Source organism: Ascaphus truei, chromosome 3 (genome assembly GCF_040206685.1).
Source record: "Ascaphus truei isolate aAscTru1 chromosome 3, aAscTru1.hap1, whole genome shotgun sequence".
Taxonomy (NCBI): Eukaryota; Metazoa; Chordata; class Amphibia; order Anura; family Ascaphidae; genus Ascaphus; species Ascaphus truei.
This window is the reverse complement of record NC_134485.1, coordinates 119,740,221-119,758,764: the sequence shown is the minus strand read 5'-3', so window position 1 is coordinate 119,758,764 and position 18,544 is coordinate 119,740,221. Positions and strand designations below refer to the sequence as shown.

Sequence of the window (18,544 nt, the reverse complement as noted above, 5' to 3'; positions counted from 1 at the left end):
GTGGGTTTTCACAATTTAAATTGCCAATCCATTCATTACATATTTTTCTTTTCTCTTCTAGGTACAGTATTTTTTCAAGATTCTGGACAATTAAATTCATATTTTCCCTTTACAAACAATTACACAGGAAACAGGAATTAGTTTATTCGTTTATTGTCCGATGTTTCAACTTGACTGAAAATAAGAACAAGAGCACTGTACTCCTGGAAAATATTACAGATGTTGGAACAATGTGTGCAGAGTAGACATTTAATACATCCTATGGGGTACTGCATTGCCTTAAGTTTAAAATAAAGATTTATTTTTCAACGTGTGACTTTGGTTTAATTCATACATTACTTTTTCTTGAAGAAAAATAAAATTGTACAACTGCATAAATATAAAATTCTTCCACCATGAAAATGGTTAAAACATTTGCAAAGACAGCACCAAAGTATGATGCGTTCAGAAAAATAATAAAATATATATAACTCAATATAATTAGCCCTGTTACTGGCAAAGTGACAGTCGGACCCAGGTCTCACACCTTCATAACATACTTAAGGATTAAGGGGAAACGTTTATATAAAAAGCATTAAATACAAAGCACAGCACAACCCATCACCTCTTGCATTTAAGTGAAGCTAAAGAGAAACAAAAGCCCCCTTATCCAAATAATATTAAATCAATGACACATTAAAAAGGGCTTTATGGAGTGCTATTAAATATTCTCATTAGTGGATTAGTGGGCCATATTTATTATTAGTTTTATTTTTTAAGTAGCAACAAAAATACCATGCCAGTTTTATTCCCATTATAGAGTATTTACACCTTGGACTGCAAACTTGCTCACGAAGTAGAAACATACAACAAAACATGGCTTGAATTAGCAGAGTTTGCACATATGCTACTGTACATATACACTAAAAAAATAAAATACATAAAGTAGCAATATTTTGGGGCCAGAAACACTGCTTACTACATTTTGATTATGGAATCATAATTTACAGTAAAATGGGCATGTCCCAAGGTTCAAGTCATTTAATTGTATCATTTACAGTAGAATAAATATTTGTTGCTATTGCTACACCTCGATTTAAAATTCTAACCTAGTAAATGCAGAAAGCCTAGTGTAAAGCATATATATTAAGTGTAGGTCCCATACATGACAGTTTGTTCAAGACTAGATCTTTTGTTATAATTTTAGATGGGTTGTGCTTGTGATCAGCTACTCTTTATATCAAACTTCACATCAAACCGTCCCATAAAGCGGTCTTTATCACTGTAAGCGATATTTTTACCATATGCTCTGCACTCAATGCGAACGTCTGTATTAAAACTAATGTTGGTGAACTGTACAGCAAGGAGAGGTTGGCGATACTTTGGTTGTAGCAGCTTTCCATAGTATGGGTAATAATGGAGGGGAAACCCGACATAGCCACCCATTCCATAATATTCCAGAGATCGTAGTTTAGGCTTATCGTCCTCTTTCTGTAATAAAGCAAACAAATGTCAGCATTACAAAACAATGTTACCATTGTTCATTTATGAGCCTGTGCAAATGTGAATATGAAGGCTTAGAGAAGACCATAAAAAAAAGGTGTGGAATAATTCTAGCAATCATATTTAAGACCCCATAAATTTATACAATGGCAAACACCAGGAGTTAAACAGGTAATCTATAGGGAAACGATGCTGAACTTTACTGCTGAGTTGGTAATCTTGAAAGAAGATTACACATAGCAGCCCCAATACATATCCAGAGACAAATTTAGTTAATTTCTGTTTTTTTCTTCTCACAATTATGGGTTATCAATCCTTTGGCCAAAACATTTCAAGTCTGCAACTATGCCAAGGTAGACCCCCATAAGCAAGTCATAAACTACCAATTTTGTACTGTGTCTTTTGTATTTTTTTCCATGGCTTGGAGAAAAGAAACAAAACAGTAATAGTCAACAGCATGTGATACGCGACATTAGCTACAGTGCAGTTAAAACCAACAATACATGCACTAAAAGTTCATTTAATTGATATTTATCATATGGAAGCAAGATAAAACTTCCATAAATGAGTTTAAAGTTGGCGGATGTTACGTAGTACTAACAATGCAATAATATTCAAGGTATAAAAGGTTTTTCCAATTGTTTCAATTATAGAAGTCTGTGGGTGATAACTTTAAGGTTCACAATCTGGCCATACCAAGTCAAGAAAATATGTTATCCTAGGTTTCAGAGACTAAGTGGTTTTGATCAGACAAAAGATTACAAAGCTTGCGCTTGCTAATGCAGTTAGTTAAGGACCTGGTCATGATGCAGAAGCTGCTACAATAAAATTGAATTTCTATTATCAAATGTCTTTTACTGAGAACAATATGATGTTCAAAGAGATTAATACATTAATATTATTAGTGATAATGACATTGTTCTAATATACACATCTAGCATTACTTTGACATGCAGTCTGTAGAATCCTTCATACAAGACTACATTTACTTAAAAAACAGGAAGTAGCAGTATTATTTGCTACTTTGGTTCATTTGGTCTATACCAGGGCTATCAAATATGCAGCCCAAGCAATACGGCCAGGAGCCCGAGGGAGAGAGAGCTTGTTTGGGCTTTCCTTCGGATGGGAACTATGTTGGTTGGGGCAAAGAGATACTGAGTGAATGGGGCTAGAGGGAGGGGACGAAGCGATGGGACTAGAGGGAGGGGGTGACCGAAGAGATACCAGTGACTTTTACATATTTTTAATAAGGAAAGCTCGAAGGGGTGGGGGGGGAAGTGCAAGCATAGGTTAGCGACTGTTGATTTTCTTTTTTTCTTTCTGCTGGTCTGATGATATGGCCCGAGTCTTGCTGCCAGATTTAAGAATTGGCCCCCAAGGTAATCGGACGGACCTGTTCTAAAATGTTAATCTGTCATAGTGTGCTCTATTCCATTCAAAGTAAATCTGCACAAGACTCGTTGAGTCCTTTATATTAGGATAAGAATGGGTGACATTCATAGAGGATTCAGTGGCTGCCTGGATTCCTGAAAGCATCTATATTTTGTTTATCATTGCTAACGACACTAAACAGGAGTAAAGGATACTTTCTGAAAACTCCAATACCAGCCAACGGTTCTCAGAAACTTACAGGTACTGGAATATCACAAAAAGGGAACATGGGGGGGGGGGGGGGGGGGGAGGGGAATCTAGAAAAATCACGGTAATATATATTAAATATTGTTTCTTTAATCTGGCAGCACCTTGAGAGGTAACAGAGAGTCCAAAATCATGGTGATCTTTTGAGTTGTCCACAACGAGCATGACGCCATCTAATTAGTTATTTTCCTCAACAGAAAAGGAAGATTCTATGCAGGGCAGAAAGTAAACTACTCCGACTGGCATACCAAACCATAGCACCTTTAAAGGTTTCATTTATGGAGAAGTCTGATGTTCAAGATGCAGGGCCTCTGTGGGTATTAAACCAGGTAGTGCAGGATTGAAGCTGCAAACATTAAAGACATGCTATATTTTGGGGGCTTGAGCTCAGCAATAGTTTTTTTTAGAAGTTGGTAGAAGAATACTTGGGCTCAGATCCACAAAATGGTACCAAGCGTTGGTATGCCATTACTCTCCCATCCATAGGAGTGGGAGTGAAGGCATGCTCAAGCCTAGCAACCCTTTTGTGGATCTGACCCCAGTGGTTTAGAATGAAGAGATACTTGACCGGGACTTTAAGCAAACCTTGTATGAAGAATATAAGTAACATGTACTGCTGTTTTATTGTGCACAGAAGCAAGAGTTTAAAAACAATTGCCTGCTCTTTCGTTCGCAGGGCCGTTTGCTATATATAATTAAATAATTGTAATTTACTGGAAAATTATGAAAAATCTCTAAACTGTATGAAAACCAGAGATTGTACACATGTCCACAACTAAAGAAAAAAAAAAAGGGAAGAATTTAGAACAGTAATGATAATCTTATCCCCAATAGAGTTCGTTTTGAAGTCAGCTAGTCCAAGGTAAGAATGATATTTCCGTTGGATGTATATTTATTTTTTAAAATAGGAGTTTCTTATTTTACAGTTTTTAAAACCTTTATTTATCTGTAGTCCCATCTAGATAGAATCCATTGCTGACATAGGGTCTCATATTGCAGCTTCAGCAGAACAACCGACACCTGGAAAGCATACCCTTATTAGAACTATAACGAGACATGCATCATTTTACCTTGCCATGACAGACGATGGGAATTACATTTTTGTGGTATCTTGCCATGATCTCTTCAGGAAAAGTTCCATTGGTTGGAGGCTGAGGGAAGGGGATGGGGAGGGGGGGGGGAAGAGTTAATAATTGTCAAAAACCATTCAGTTTCAGTAGATTTTAAACAAAATTGTGTTGACCTTCATAAATGTAATTGTTGCAGTATCTTTACATATTTACTAGTTATAGGGGGGAAAAGTGAAAGTAAGCTTTTAAATACAAATACGGGTACTTCTTTATAGTTCAAGCGGCTGTAAGGAATATTTTCATCTGAAAATCCCTCTGGACTTCAATAGGGATTTGTGGCCATAAAATATGGTCATTAGTGCAAACTGTACGTGCTAATTTCAAAAGCAACAGAACTGAATTACAAACATGTTCCTTCTAAAATGTAGTAGAGAATGAATGAGGAAAAATTAAAAACCACACCACCCTCCCCCACCAATAAACAAAGCTTCTTACCTCTGGCTTAAATCCCAAAATTCTGTTGAGCTTCATGATGACACAGGGTTTGCCATCTTTAAAGCCATAACTTTCATCATTTAAGCCAGAGCAGTTTCCCAACCATTCACGCTTAAAGATACAGGACAATTTCTCGCCATCATCTTTGCTCATAGGCCCCCTATCCTTGTAAGTTTCAGGTTCAACTAGGGGGGGGGGGGGAAACAAAGAGTAAAATATAATTAGAAGGAGTATTCTTTACATATGATTTAAAAATAAAAAAGCTTGTTTTCTTAAAATATATATTATTTTTTTCCCTTCATTGTTCCCTCCCTTAATTCGCTTTACCAACTATTGCTCACCAGCCTTCTCAAGTGAAGGATAAAGTAAGCAAAATAAATACAAATTAGGGATGAAACATTCAAGGAAAGAACATATTAATATAGTTTTGTCTGGTATCAAACATAACTAAAAATAAGACTGTGTAATACGGCAGACATAAGCTTATACGGGTTTCATGTTATAATGGATAAGTAAAGAGTGACACAATGTGCTCATTTGCATGTCATTACCCAGAATCCCTGGCTGCAGTGGAAGCACTGTTTGCCAAGAGATGGTGGGGAAAGACATGGTTGCCAACCTGTCAGACAGGCAAATGTAACCACCCACAAGTGGTATTTTTATTTGCGGTCCATGTACTCCACTTTTGATTGCATTTTATAGTTTCAGAACCTAGCTTTGCTTTTTCAACTATTTTTCAAGTACTTACCCAGTACGCCACAGCTATTATGTAGAAACAATTTCAGAATACTCTGATGCGCCTTTTTAGTAGTAGTTAAACAAATGAAGTATAGCATAAAAATAAATTACATAAAATATATGTTCAGGTATAGGGGATAACGCAAGTAATTACATTTAAAAAAAAATGGATATATTGAACTAGACATTTTTCATAATGGGGAATATAGACATAACCTGTGGGAAAATTGTGGTAATGTGTGTTATTCAAAATCAAGCAGGTAACCAGCAATGTTTATATTAAACTTGCTTATGAGGAACTGTATTCTGCACTAAAAAATGCACAAATAAGGTGTTATTTCATAACTTACCACAGACCGTTTGCACCAAGGAAACTGCATGCAAATAAAAATGTGTATGTCCCAAACAAATCTCCAAACATGATGATACATTGTAAGGAATGCTTTTCCTTAACCACATTCTAATACACGAGACAAAACTCACTTTTGCAGTCTTCGAAGAACTTCGAATCTGACTGGAGCTCATCATCATAGAATTTCAAAAACTTGTTAATGCTGTTCACATATTCCTTATAGGTGCTCTCATCGTTCATGGTAAAGGATATCTCGGTCTTTATTGCCTTTGGTACCTGCGATAATCCTTGAACAATAAAACATTTTTTTTTTTTAAATATACACACCTAATATCTAGTAAAATAATTTGCATGGAGTTACATAGTAGAGGAGGTTAAAAAAAGACATGTTCAATCTAGACAAAACTTATCCTATATTTGTATTTACAGAACATTGATCCAGAGGAAGGCAAGCAAAAAACCCTTGTGAAACATTATCCAAATCATGTCTCAGAAGGGGAAAATTCCTTCCTGACTCCAATAATGGCAATCAGAGTCCTCCCTTGATCAATATCATTCCCATGTTTACTTATTTGGTATATCCCTAAATACATATTTCCTTTCATTAATTTAAAAAAAAAAAAAAAAAGAGAGAGATCTCACCTGCCATCATAGTCTACATGGGTGAAAAACAAGAACCATTCCTGCGCTCCTACCAATTAAGCTAAAATAAAATAGTGAACTCATGAATAAAGGTTATTTAGTTAAACCCTTTGGCCAAAGCGTTAAGCCTGCAGCCAACGTCAAGGCATAACCGAATTGCAGGTGCCTACACTGAACATATGTAATTATTGTCCCTTGGACTAGTGAAAAATGTGAGAAAGACCTGAAGGGGTTAAATGAAGCATATGCTTTTGTGAGTAGTGCAATTAAAAGTTGGCCAAATCCAGTATCATAGTTACCTTACTATAGAGGTAAACTGTGGGTGCACAAATTCCCTGGTGTGAATATAATAAAACTTACATATATTTCTGTCAGCCTTATACATTCACCTACGGTTGGAGGGTGATGTGCAGACTGACAATAAAGTGTAATATACATGTACTAATTGGAAAATTGGTAGGGGCTCTTTCCTGAAGGGAGGAGACATACACTTCCATTTAAATGCTATGTAAAGCAGATGAGCCAGTAAATCAACCCCTACGACGTTTCAGTGACACTATATTAAAATGCCCTTATGGAGTATGCAGCAAGGAAAAGGATTGGCTTAATATTTGTAAAAGCCTGTACATATTACCACGCTCCTCCTATAGAGGTTTGCTGCTTGTAAAAAGATAGGCTCTACATGGGGCATGAATTCTACATAACTTTTAACTGGCCTTACTGTAAATAATTATTTCCATTGTTGCTGGTGAAATCTCCTTTTTGCCAACCTTGAGGGATGACTGTAATTTGTATTTCCCTTGGGATGAATAGTTATTTGGAAAGCTCCCTGTATTGAACCTGAATGTGTGTGTATATAGTCATCATATCCCCTCTTACACACCTATTTGCTAATGTAAACAATTCGAAATTAGCTAGCCTCTCCTCAAATCCGATGTTCCATTCCCTTTATTAATCAGATGGCTATTCTCTTAACTCTTTCCAGTTTCATAATATCTTTATGGAGTGGTGCCCCAAACTACTCCATGTTTAAGGTGTGGTTCTACTAATGCTTTATACAGTACCATAATTATGCTTTCTTCCCTTCCATTCATACTCTGTTTTATGCAAGAACATATTTTATTTGCCTTTTCAGCTACAACCTGACTTGGGCACTATGCCAAGCCTGTCGTCTACAAGCACTCCTACCTAAATCCTTCTCCATCAAGGATTAACCTCATTTTGCCCCATTTATGTTGCGAGTAGCCTGTTTATTCTTGTTTCCCAAATGCATAACCTTACATTTATCTGCATTAAACCTCACCTTGTCTTTTACTGTATGTACAAGTAATTAATTCCCTTTCCTTCTGATCTGCTCTAACAGTGAGGGCATAAGTACAATATGTTTTATATGATTTAATGCAAACCAAGATAAGCCATTACCATCCTCAATTGAAAAAAGAAAAATATCACATCAGAGCCATAAATTTGCTTTAGAACTGCACAAGACATTTATGGGTATCAAATATTCAAAATCACTTGACCCATATAGCCTTGCAATCAAGTGTATTACATTTCAGATTACAAACCCATTTATGGAATGATCTGAAATATATCAGAATATCCAAATATTTATGCACATGAATGTTCAGATAACATGCAAAATACTTCAGCTTGTAATAGGATTTGTGTTTTAATAAAAAATAAATAAAAAAACAGTGGGGAAAAAAAACTTCACTGGTTATAAATGATGGAATAATAGGTTTCCTTTTCTTTCAGATTCCATTTATTAATATGGCTACATTTAAAAGGAGCTGCATTTGCTTTGTTAAATTTCACAATTCAGATCATGAAACTAAATCACAGAGCCAAATTAAACAGTGTCCTTCCTGCTATGGAGAAATCCAGGCCAGTTTCATGCAGATGTTGTGTGTACACAGAAAAAGTCCTATGTATGCAACAACCCTTCTGAACTATACTGAAGAGAACACTGAAGTACAATCAATGTGTTTGACCTTACACGAAATGGCACAAATCAAAGCTGTACTGGGTTAGTGCAGGGAAATTTCTGTGAAAGCACAAAAAAGTCCAAATTAACATTTTAAAAAAAAAAAACAAAAAAAACGTCCACTTTGTGTCTACGTAAACATTTTCCATCTAGACAAGTTGGTACGCGGTTGTGGAGCAAAAGAAGCAAACTGTTCCCAGAGCCTTATTTGGGATATTCCAGGTAAAGACATGGAAGTCTGCAGTCCGATCAGAACCTGCCATTTGAGCAGTCGTGCCCTACCTATCGCCTCCTCATGCTCATCTAATGTGTAGGTTAAGGCTAAGGCCCCGGCGCTCTAATGCGCGCCCGCGCTTTTGGCTGCGCGTTCCGGCGATTCCCCGGTCTGCAGCTCACTGCAGGAGCAGAGACCGGGGGGGGGCGTGGCGGAGGAGTGACGGGGGCGCGGCCATGACGTCACCCGGCAGGTTCGCCCTCATTGGCTGAACCGCCGGGGGGCGTGCCTAGCCGCTCGACGTGAGTTCCTGCTCTCAATTCTATTGAGAGCAGGAGTAGCTCTCGCGCGAGCGCTGCGGCCCCCCCTCGCAGCGGGCCCGGCGCCATTGCGGGGAGGGCTCTCGTGAGCGCAGCGTCCGCCACAGCGGACGCTGTAGCAGGCAGCGGGGGCAAGGCCTAATTCAACTGCAGTAGTCTCCCACAACAAAAATGAATTCTGGTGAGATGCTTTGGGGCCTAACCAACCATCTGCCTCCGTAACATTTGATACAAACAGGGAGGCAGTTGTATGGGGAGTGAGCGCGCGAGGAAATTCGTTTTCCGGAAAAAAGTAGGATTTCCCCCAGAAAATGCGATTTAAACAAAGATTGCAAATGTAATTACAAAAAAATTGACATACAGGCATACCCCGGTTTAAGGACACTCACTTTAAGTACACTCGCGAGTAAGTACATTTCGCTCAATAGGCAAATGGCAGCTCACGCATGCGCCTGTCAGCACGTCCTGAACAGCAATACCAACTCCCTACCTGTACTGAAGCTGTGTGCAAGCGGGGAGACTATAGAGCCCAATACAAATGCGTTATTTATATCAGTTATGCACATATATGACGATTGCAGTACAGTTCATGCATCGATAAGTGGGGAAAAGGCAGTGCTTCACTTTAAGTACATTTTCGCTTTACATACATGCTCCGGTCCCATTGCGTACGTTAATGCGGGGGTATGCCTGTAGTTGCCACAGGCTTCACAGACTGTTCGAAATGCAGATAACATTTCCATTGACATCTTTAAAATAGAGTATTTTATAAGGAATTGTGCTACCGCAGGGCTCTCAAACTAGTTTTACACGGGGCGGGATCAGTAAAATGTTACAAGTTGTTGGGCCACAAGAGTGTTGTAATGTACAGGAAATGAAGATACATTTAATATTACATAACATACTTCGATTTTGCAAGCATCTATAACACTTACTGTGTGTATTTATATTACTTTAGCTACAAAGTGAGTTTTGGTGTGAACAAAGTTGAACTTTGCTGCCTGAGCAACATAAATTAAATTAGCAGGAGCAGATAGTCCAAGGTTCTTCGCAGGCCAAATTTGGCCCACAGGCCACAAACTGAAGAACCTCATGACAGGTTAGTAGTTCAGCTACGCCGTACCTTGTCTTTCTATACGTGTACCATGGCAATAAAGTCACTGAACACAATTTTGTCAAGGCGCATGCAGACATTTTTAATGCAGTGAAAGTTTATTCATGTTGAAAGACGGGGGGAGGGGAAATGCATCTGAAGTTATCGGGACTTGGGGCATTACATAAATTCTCACACCGCTCAATGTTCTTAATGCAGTTGCAGAAACTGTTGCAAATCATACTGGGGCCACAACGTACATATACTCCAGGATCCACAATGAATGTCGGCAAAAGAGCAGATTATATTCAAAGGCATTATGCAACAAAACAATATAAAATATTTTATTCTTTGTGGAAAATGCGAGGAAAAGCAAAGAATAAGAGAATGGCCGCCAGAAATGAATGGGGTAATATATAAATTCGGATGAACATAAAACCATACAACAATTAAGAATGGTTTCGTTTTAGGTGTGCATTTGCATCTAACTTGCTCCATAAAGCAAGACGTTAGTTTGATTTGTATTCCTTAAGACAAACAGTAGAATGATTTTCACTTCAAAGTTTGATCATTTGCAGTGACATTTCTGATAAAACACTGTTGCAGAACATATACATAATTAAAATATAAAATGGAAGATGCACTTTTCCCCCCCAATCAGACAACATTAACAAAAATGCTATACCCAATGAAACATTTGTAGCCAGCATTAATTCACAAACATTAAAATTAAATAAGTTCTACCTATAAGAATATTGCTGGATGCTGATCTACTTTAATCATATTAAAAGAAAGACAAATCAAATGATAATTACATGACTAACGCTTTAATGAGGATTACTGGTTAAATTGGTTTACCAATATATAGTAAGGTTAAACCAATTACTGTGATCCTAACGCCGCTTCATTGGCCATTAGATGAATGTTAAACTGAACGTAATCATGGTGTTTTACATATAGTACTTAGTTAATGATATAGCCATGTCCCTTCATGTTTCAGAACATTAAACTCATATGATTGAATAAAAAGGCAAAAAAAATTTCAAAGATTTGTATCCAGTATCTCAAACAGCAAAGAAAAAATACCATGTATGAGATGTCTCAGACAGGTCTACAAAATCTGCCTTTCCCATCATCTCTCAACATACACTTATCTCGTAGCATGCTTCCACTGTGACATGTGAATGTCCTGAGTGGGGGAGGGTCTTAATCTTTGCTGTATGGTGGTGGTTTTTGTCACTGTTTTAGTCACTATAAATTTACATTGTTTATCCACTATCTAAATGTAATATTCACGGTTCTTAAAAGAACATCATTAACCTTTTTGCACTGCAGAGGGTGTTTGCCACCCATGTGACCAAGCAAATTTGCAACATTTTGTTATAAATGTATTCAACCACAAGTTCTGTGAAACTCCCTACATTTCTATGAAAACTATAGATTGGATTTCACCACATTGGGGGGAAATTCTTCACACAAGCTCCATATAATCTCCCTGGGTTCCCCATCACCCCCAGTACACGGATACCAGATCTGTATAGGTTTACATATGGTTTTGGAAAATCACAAAGGGTGACTCCCTTTATCACATAGCATGCTTAATGCAGTGCAAAATCTGGAGGAAGGTGGAAATCCTTACGATACAACAGAAAGGGGGGGGGGGAGAGAGAATGGGTTTTCTTGGATAACCGCCAAAATCAAACTGGGGAATGACCCCCTGTTGATTTGGAGGGTTTACCCTAGTAATACCAGTCTTGTGACCTTCACAGGGGGTCGGAATGGAGCAGCCCCCATTATTTTATGGAGTGGGGAGGAGGTATGATCCATGATCACTGCTCCTGTTAAAAACGTTAGTAGAGGGTCCCTGCTCCATCCCCTTAACACAAATAAAGATCTGGATCCCCCTCCCCCATAAAGTAGAAAAGAAGGAACAAACCTGTTTAAATTTTTTTTTTTTACACATATAGAAATAAAGATAATTTAGTGATTTGCTTTATTTCGGCTCATCTGCAATTCTAGGAAGTGCAAAAGCGCTAGTGTAGCCATCAGAGGGCGATTTAAAGCCCCAGTGGGATTGGGAGGGGTTGGTATGTCACGAGGGCCCCTGGCAAGCCATCTGTGTCACCAGGGCACTCCCAAGGATAAAAATGCCAGCAAGCATCAACAGCGTTTGTAATGTGAGGAAGTAGCAGGGACCACATTCTGTTGTACATCTGTCAGCAAAATAAACACATGCAAAAAAAAAAAAACAGGAACTATTTTTTCTTTCAGGGGAAAACATGCCTCACACCATAGCATATGTTCAGTTCAGATAAAGGATGTGTATGTAAATGCTCTAACCATATTAAAGGTGCAATCCCTTCTAGTGAACTAATTCCAGTGACCCGTTTAAGGGGCCTCATCTGAATAATTGATACCTTTTCTTACCCAAATCTGACACACAAAGAATTTTTAATGTATTATTTAAAATTTGGTGAGGGATTTGATTTCCTCTAGCAATTTCCTTTTGGGTAAAGTCACTGTAATCGGCAACTGCTTGTATAGCCAGAGACCAACACACCCCCTTCCTTATTGGTCGTCTGACCGGGGTGGTATAAGGGTAAAGAAAACACTTGAATAACAAACACTTCCCCATTCAAAGGACCCCAAGAATTGAACTGTCCGACTGATATTGCATCTTTAAGTGAGCAGAACGCCTTGCAATTACTTTTCTTTCCACGTAACAGTGAACAGATCTGTGTGTTACATATGTGTAGTGAATATGACTAAAGGGCAAGCTTCATAAAATATATAGGGATAGAGGTCATTATGGATCCACAGCTCATTCCAAAACAAATTGAGATAGGAGCAGAAAATGTGGCAATATTTCATGTCTCATCTATTGTATTGTCCCCAAGGCTGCTGTCAACTAGGATTCTGGGACAAATTTAGGCAAATTATGGGATATTAAATGCATAACGGATTAAAGATTTTGAGTTGCAATAAAAATAGAAAACTTAATTTGAAACCATATTTATCAACGCTATCATAATATAATAAACTGCAAGGAATACTCAACAATTGAATCAAAGATAGGGTTTCTAGTAGGAATAAAAGATACCAGTTCATTATACTGTACTGGCCTACAATCACGAACATTCATGTGATGCCCTTTAAAGAAGATTACTAACCATATTAAATTTGTCCCTAGCTGTTTTTATTTTAATTTTTGTTTTAAAAGGCCCAGGGCCTGCAGCACATAGTGTTCACATGGCAACTTCTGCTTCCCTCCTCCCTCCCTCCCCCTCCTCCAGGAAGTGCAAAACCATTTTCCACACAGAGGACTTTATCAGAAACAATAGGTCTCATAAGGGGGGAAAAAAAGATATCTTAATATTTTCAGATAAGGTTCTTTGACATTCAGTAAATGTCACCATGTGAGAGGGGATACGCAGTTTTGCTAATTTAAGAATAAAAATCAGTTGAAAAAATAAATAAAAATTAAGTGAGCAGGTAAAAACAAACAGTACAGTATTTTCACAAAACCTTTAACCAATAAAAAAAACATGCAGGGCTGCTCATTATATTGTAATGTTACCTGGAGGTGCTACACGATCTTGATACTTTGGTTCATAATCACTGATTGTTAGTAGAAGCACTTGAATGGTCCCGATAAAAATACCAGCAAGACAGCCATAGAAGATCACATAGAATAGGATGATCTTAACTGCAAAAAGAAACAAAGAGTAGTAACAGATTTATCATGTAGCCACTCCTTTATAACCCGTCAAACGCGCACAAAGGACATTTGGAAGTAAAATATGTCAATGAAACCATTTGTGTGTCAATGTCTTCCATTTATTCTTTAAAAAAAAAAGTACAATAAATAAAAAAAAACATCTAAATGATACAAAATCTGTTACTTGGAATCCGTTTTTCTCCTATTGCGGTCTACAAGGAAAATAGGTAAATTAGTTGATCTTCAAGTTCAAATTAGTTTTCCTGAATACAATCTGGCATTGAAAAAAAAAATGTTTTACGGGTAAAGCTTCTACAGTATTTCTAAATACATACGAGTAGTCTAAACAGCATTGTAAAAGATTTCATTGTAATGCTAAGCCTGGATATACACAGGCCTAGTGACTATGCTTTTGCAGTAGGGCATGAACTAGGCCTGTTAAGAGTTAACATTGGTATCTAGGCAGCATTGAGAAAGTGTCAGTGACGTCAGTGAGATTTGGAAATTTTTTCCACAGCTCAACTATAGAAGCAAAAGGCAGTTGCTGTTAAGCAAACATGTTACGTTTGATTTCTGTCAGACTTGAGGGCAGTAGTCACTGCAAATTCAAGCAGAAAAATTGCATACTGAAAAGGGAGCTGCTTGCATAGTCCACTTACTCACACATTAAACAAAACCTAACCTGATCGGGATAGACCTAAAGCCAAACCTACAGTTTGTTAAAATATCATCCCACTTTTGGCACTGAGAACATCCGTTCTTGGCAAAAGGTGAAGAGTGAAGACAGACGTGTAATTGAGATATCACGTTTGTATCCTGTCTGGCAGGCTATGCGACTACATCACCCTCAGTTGTTATATAATGAGTTCATAGCGTATAGATACATACACTGGTCAATGAATTCCAATTTCCATAGGTAATTTTTGGTATGATTATTTCAACATTATGACTTTTCACTGAGTGGTACTGGCTGTTTTGTGTCCATCAATATTGTAACCATGTACTCATTGTATTACATTTAAATATAAACTACTTGCTAGGAATTAATGTAGCAAAATGTATAGCACATTGATTGAGAGTACAGTATGTTGAAGTGTATAGTGTATATAGTTCCTGACTGCCAACAATGGAGGTGCACCGCTGCTCCACTTTTCGATTGAACGAATTTGATCCTTAGGAATTATTCAACCCCATACGCCATGCATTCCCTGGCTCTTGCTTACTACTTGGCATGACAAACAGCGGCACAATACAGGAGAGGTTGCTAGCCAAATGTAGGCCTAAACAGGATTGTATTACAAAGCCACAATCCATTAAACCTGGAGAAGCTTTATTTACATGGAACGGAGTGTAACTATAGGTACAAATTAGAGAGAATATATATATACATGTGCCCAGGACATACTTGAAAACGAGAGGTAACTCTCAATGTATTACTTCCTGGTAAAATATTTTATAAATAAATACATATATACACACACACACACACACACAGACAGACGTCACAATAGAAAGAAAAAAAACACTTTGGTTCTAAATATTTTCCTATAATAAATGTGCTTTAACTATTGCTTCTCTATATATGTATGTGTATATACAGTATGTATGGGTATATATGTATGTGTGTGAGATGTGTGTGAGATGTGTGTGAGATGTGTGTGAGATGTGTGTGAGATGTGTGTGAGATGTGTGTGAGATGTGTGTGAGATATATATATATATATATATATATATATATATATATATATATATATATATATATATATATATATAATGTAGAGGTATCTGTGTATATACACACATAGATGTTGATGGCATTTGTAATGCTTGATTCATTGTGGAGCTTTCAGGCCTCAAGTTACAGCCTGTTGCTAGGATACGACCTTTCAAGGACCTGTTCATTCCTGGCTTCATTCTTCTCCCTTCAGCTAGTACTCCTATTCCATGCACCAGTATACCTCCAAAATGCTAAGGTGGGCAAATCCCCTCGCCTAGATTACCTACCTGCATCTATTTGCTGAATACCACTGCTAAGAAAGACACACGCCATGCAACCAACCTGTCACCTTGACTAACCTTGAGCTGTGATGCATTATTAACTCCTTAACGTCCTCATCTTACACAATTCCCTGATTGCACTACACACATACCCTAGAGCTACCAATGTAATCTATGTTCTGATTCAAACATTTTAGTGTTTTTTTTTTTTTTTTAGCCTTGAGAGAATCCCTCCCCCTCCTACTTTATACTATCTGCTTCTGCGTATTTTCCATTGCAAGGCAACAACTGCAATGGGCCAGCCCCTCTTGTTAGTTGTGTAGTGGGTGATGATGACAGAGATGGGTTTTCCCCTCCCTCCAGTTTCAGCTCTTATAGATTGGCTACATCAACGTCCTTCAGAATGACCTTTAAAAAAAAAAAAAAGACGGGAAAGACGCAGCCTTACCGTTAGAAGATACACGAATTACAATACAAGAGAAAGACGCTATAGTAACTGACAATGACACCGAATATAAACCAGACTGCTGTATTCCTTTACACCAATTCTTGAACATTCCAGCATACACTTGTTTACTGCATGTGACATTCTACCAGTTCTACAACCATAACATTATCCTGGCACAGGGCAGACAAAGAACAAGTCTATTTAACCCAACAAAGGGATCTATCCGACCGCCACGGATGATCCGCCTGCTAAAAGCGCCATTGCCATAAACGTCGATTTCCATGTTAAATCTCACAAAACTAAGCACCAAAAATATAATAATAATATGAACTGTCAAATACTTACACCAACTACCACCTGTTCTGCCCAAAAACTCCTTCTTCTCTGGATTCCAGATGAATTTTTTCCAGCCCCCGTCGTTTTCCTTGGCTTTATCTCTGGCCATCTTTTTTTTCCCCCTCTGCTGGCTTGTGCCGAGTTTTCTTTGTGCTTTGCTCTTTGTCAAACGCTCTTCACAACATAGAAAGGTTGAGCTGCAGCTAAACACAGATCTCGGATATATATATATATATATTTATTTATATTTTGCTGGTCGAAGTTCTCCCAGTTTCCTTTTGCGACGGCTTTATTACACGAATATAATGTAGGTCTCGAAATATGTGGTGCTGCTTTTCTTTGTTACAGATGTAGGTTTATTGTTTTTATTTGTGGCTTGATTTGCAGAGCCACTTCCTCGGTCTCTTTGTGGAGGAGAGATGGCTGTGCTGGTAAGGAACAGATAACGGGATTGAAAGCAGCAGGAGCGGTGTTTTAGTGGCAAGCGCTCCCGGTGCGATTACGGGAGAGAGAAGGACCCGGCGAGGTCCGACCTTTCGCCCACGTCTCTATTTATCTACCTTTCTTCCCGGCTAGGCCGCGCCTACCACAACAGGCCACCAATAGTAGGCTGGCGATACACAGGCTCTCTCCACTGAGGGGATACGTACAGAGTGGGAAGGAGGAACGATAGATGCTGGTAAAAGGAAGGAGGTGGCTAGTAACTGGTGTTCTTCAGACTCAGCAACTGCACATTATATATATATATATATTTTTTTTTTTTTTTTTTTTTTTTTTTAATGTTTACTGAAAATATACATTTTCGAAACCATACATAGTTGCAAAGTACAGGGGAGAGACATAAAGGACACATTGCACGAGTGTTACATGGCAGTTCACTTTCAATGGCTCTTTAATAAATCGATGCCTTGGCCCATTTTCCGTTTCCTTGTCTGCGCCAAGTTGCGTGTTGTGATGGTGTTCACTGGATCTCCGCAGCAATCGCGTTTGCAGACACTAGCATGGAAGTGACAAAGGAGCAGCCTGCGTTTTATGCCACACCACACAAGCAGACCAATGGCACCGTTCCGCCAAAGGAACCCGCGCCACTATCAGCAAGCCACTGACACACAGATGTGCTGCACATCCACCTCTCCTGTGACAAAGAGAGGTGCCCCCCCAACAACAACAACATATTTGGCTGAGGTCTGGAGCCGCGGCGCCCGTCGACACTCCACCCTCACATGTTAAATAGACGTCTGTTGATACATCCGTGTTTACTGTGCATGTATCCGCAGTCACATTTGTTGTTCGCTGTAAAAAAGGGGTTAAACATGGTGCATTTTATGAAGGTCGGCCAGTACAAAGGAGACAGCTGGGGGGGCACCTGACACGCTCCAGCCTGCAACACGGAAATTGAACACACCACACACACACACCCTCCCTCCCTCACAAGAGGAACACAACTTCACCGTGAGATTATACACTGCAGCTTTCATGTGAATGCGGTGCACCCACAAACACCCAGGGACGCAGCGCACATGCAGAGCACTGCGCGTGTTCAGGTACATTTCCGAAGACAACGCCCAAAATCCAACGGCAAGAGAGATTTGCCTCAAGCACACAACGTGCCAGCTCTCGGGTTCCGTGTTTCATCACCTCAGAGATAATCCCTTGCAGGTGTATTGTTTTGAACGCATGAAAAAGGCGGGACCGCAGTGAACTTAAACGGGTTTCTGATCTGTTATTTCCCAACAATAATAATAATAATAAATGATTTTGACGCATGCAAGGAGAAATGTTCATATTTTCTAAACGACTGCGGCAACCTCAAAGTCGCAAATTGCAACCGGGTTGGGCTCCTTCACCTATTTGCCCTTCAAGAACTTTTCAACCATTTCCCTCCCCGTGGTCACATCACGTGACATCGGTAGAGCGATGAAGCGTTAAACTGAGCCGCCCATAGCGAAGGTTCTGTATTATTATTACACGCTCAAGGCGTTCTATTAAATGGTTAATCTACAGAAACCAGATG

The 18,544-nt window shown here is 38.7% G+C and overlaps 2 protein-coding genes across 3 annotated transcripts in view; one reads left to right on the top strand and one right to left on the bottom strand.

The window, feature by feature from the left end:
- The window catches only part of NME7 (NME/NM23 family member 7), a 225,237-nt gene extending 224,924 nt beyond the window's left edge, over positions 1-313 (top strand). For both annotated transcript variants that reach the window (XM_075589425.1, XM_075589424.1), the window contains one exon: positions 62-313. In XM_075589425.1, the coding sequence (XP_075445540.1) occupies positions 62-94 (33 nt within the window). In that variant the 3' untranslated portion in view covers positions 95-313. The remainder of the gene's footprint in view (positions 1-61) is intronic.
- ATP1B1 (ATPase Na+/K+ transporting subunit beta 1) lies at positions 138-17,080 on the bottom strand. Its single transcript, XM_075589426.1, has 6 exons — positions 16,540-17,080; positions 13,609-13,737; positions 5,907-6,062; positions 4,686-4,870; positions 4,191-4,271; positions 138-1,470 (listed from the first exon to the last, which is right to left on the bottom strand). Exons 1-6 carry the CDS (start codon positions 16,637-16,639, stop codon positions 1,204-1,206), a joined length of 918 nt encoding a protein of 305 aa, XP_075445541.1. The 5' UTR covers positions 16,640-17,080; the 3' UTR covers positions 138-1,203.
- Positions 17,081-18,544: the final 1,464 nt, after the last annotated feature.

Bases quoted from the DNA above. Each gene is read 5' to 3' on its own strand.
- ATP1B1 (XM_075589426.1), bottom strand. From the start codon at position 16,639: ATGGCCAGAGATAAAGCCAAGGAAAACGACGGGGGCTGGAAAAAATTC. The intron at 4,871-5,906 runs GTGAGTTTTGTC...CCCCCCCCCTAG, and splicing joins GTTCTTCGAAGACTGCAAAA to TTGAACCTGAAACTTACAAG. The intron at 1,471-4,190 runs GTAAAATGATGC...GCTTTATTACAG, and splicing joins CCATCGTCTGTCATGGCAAG to AAAGAGGACGATAAGCCTAA.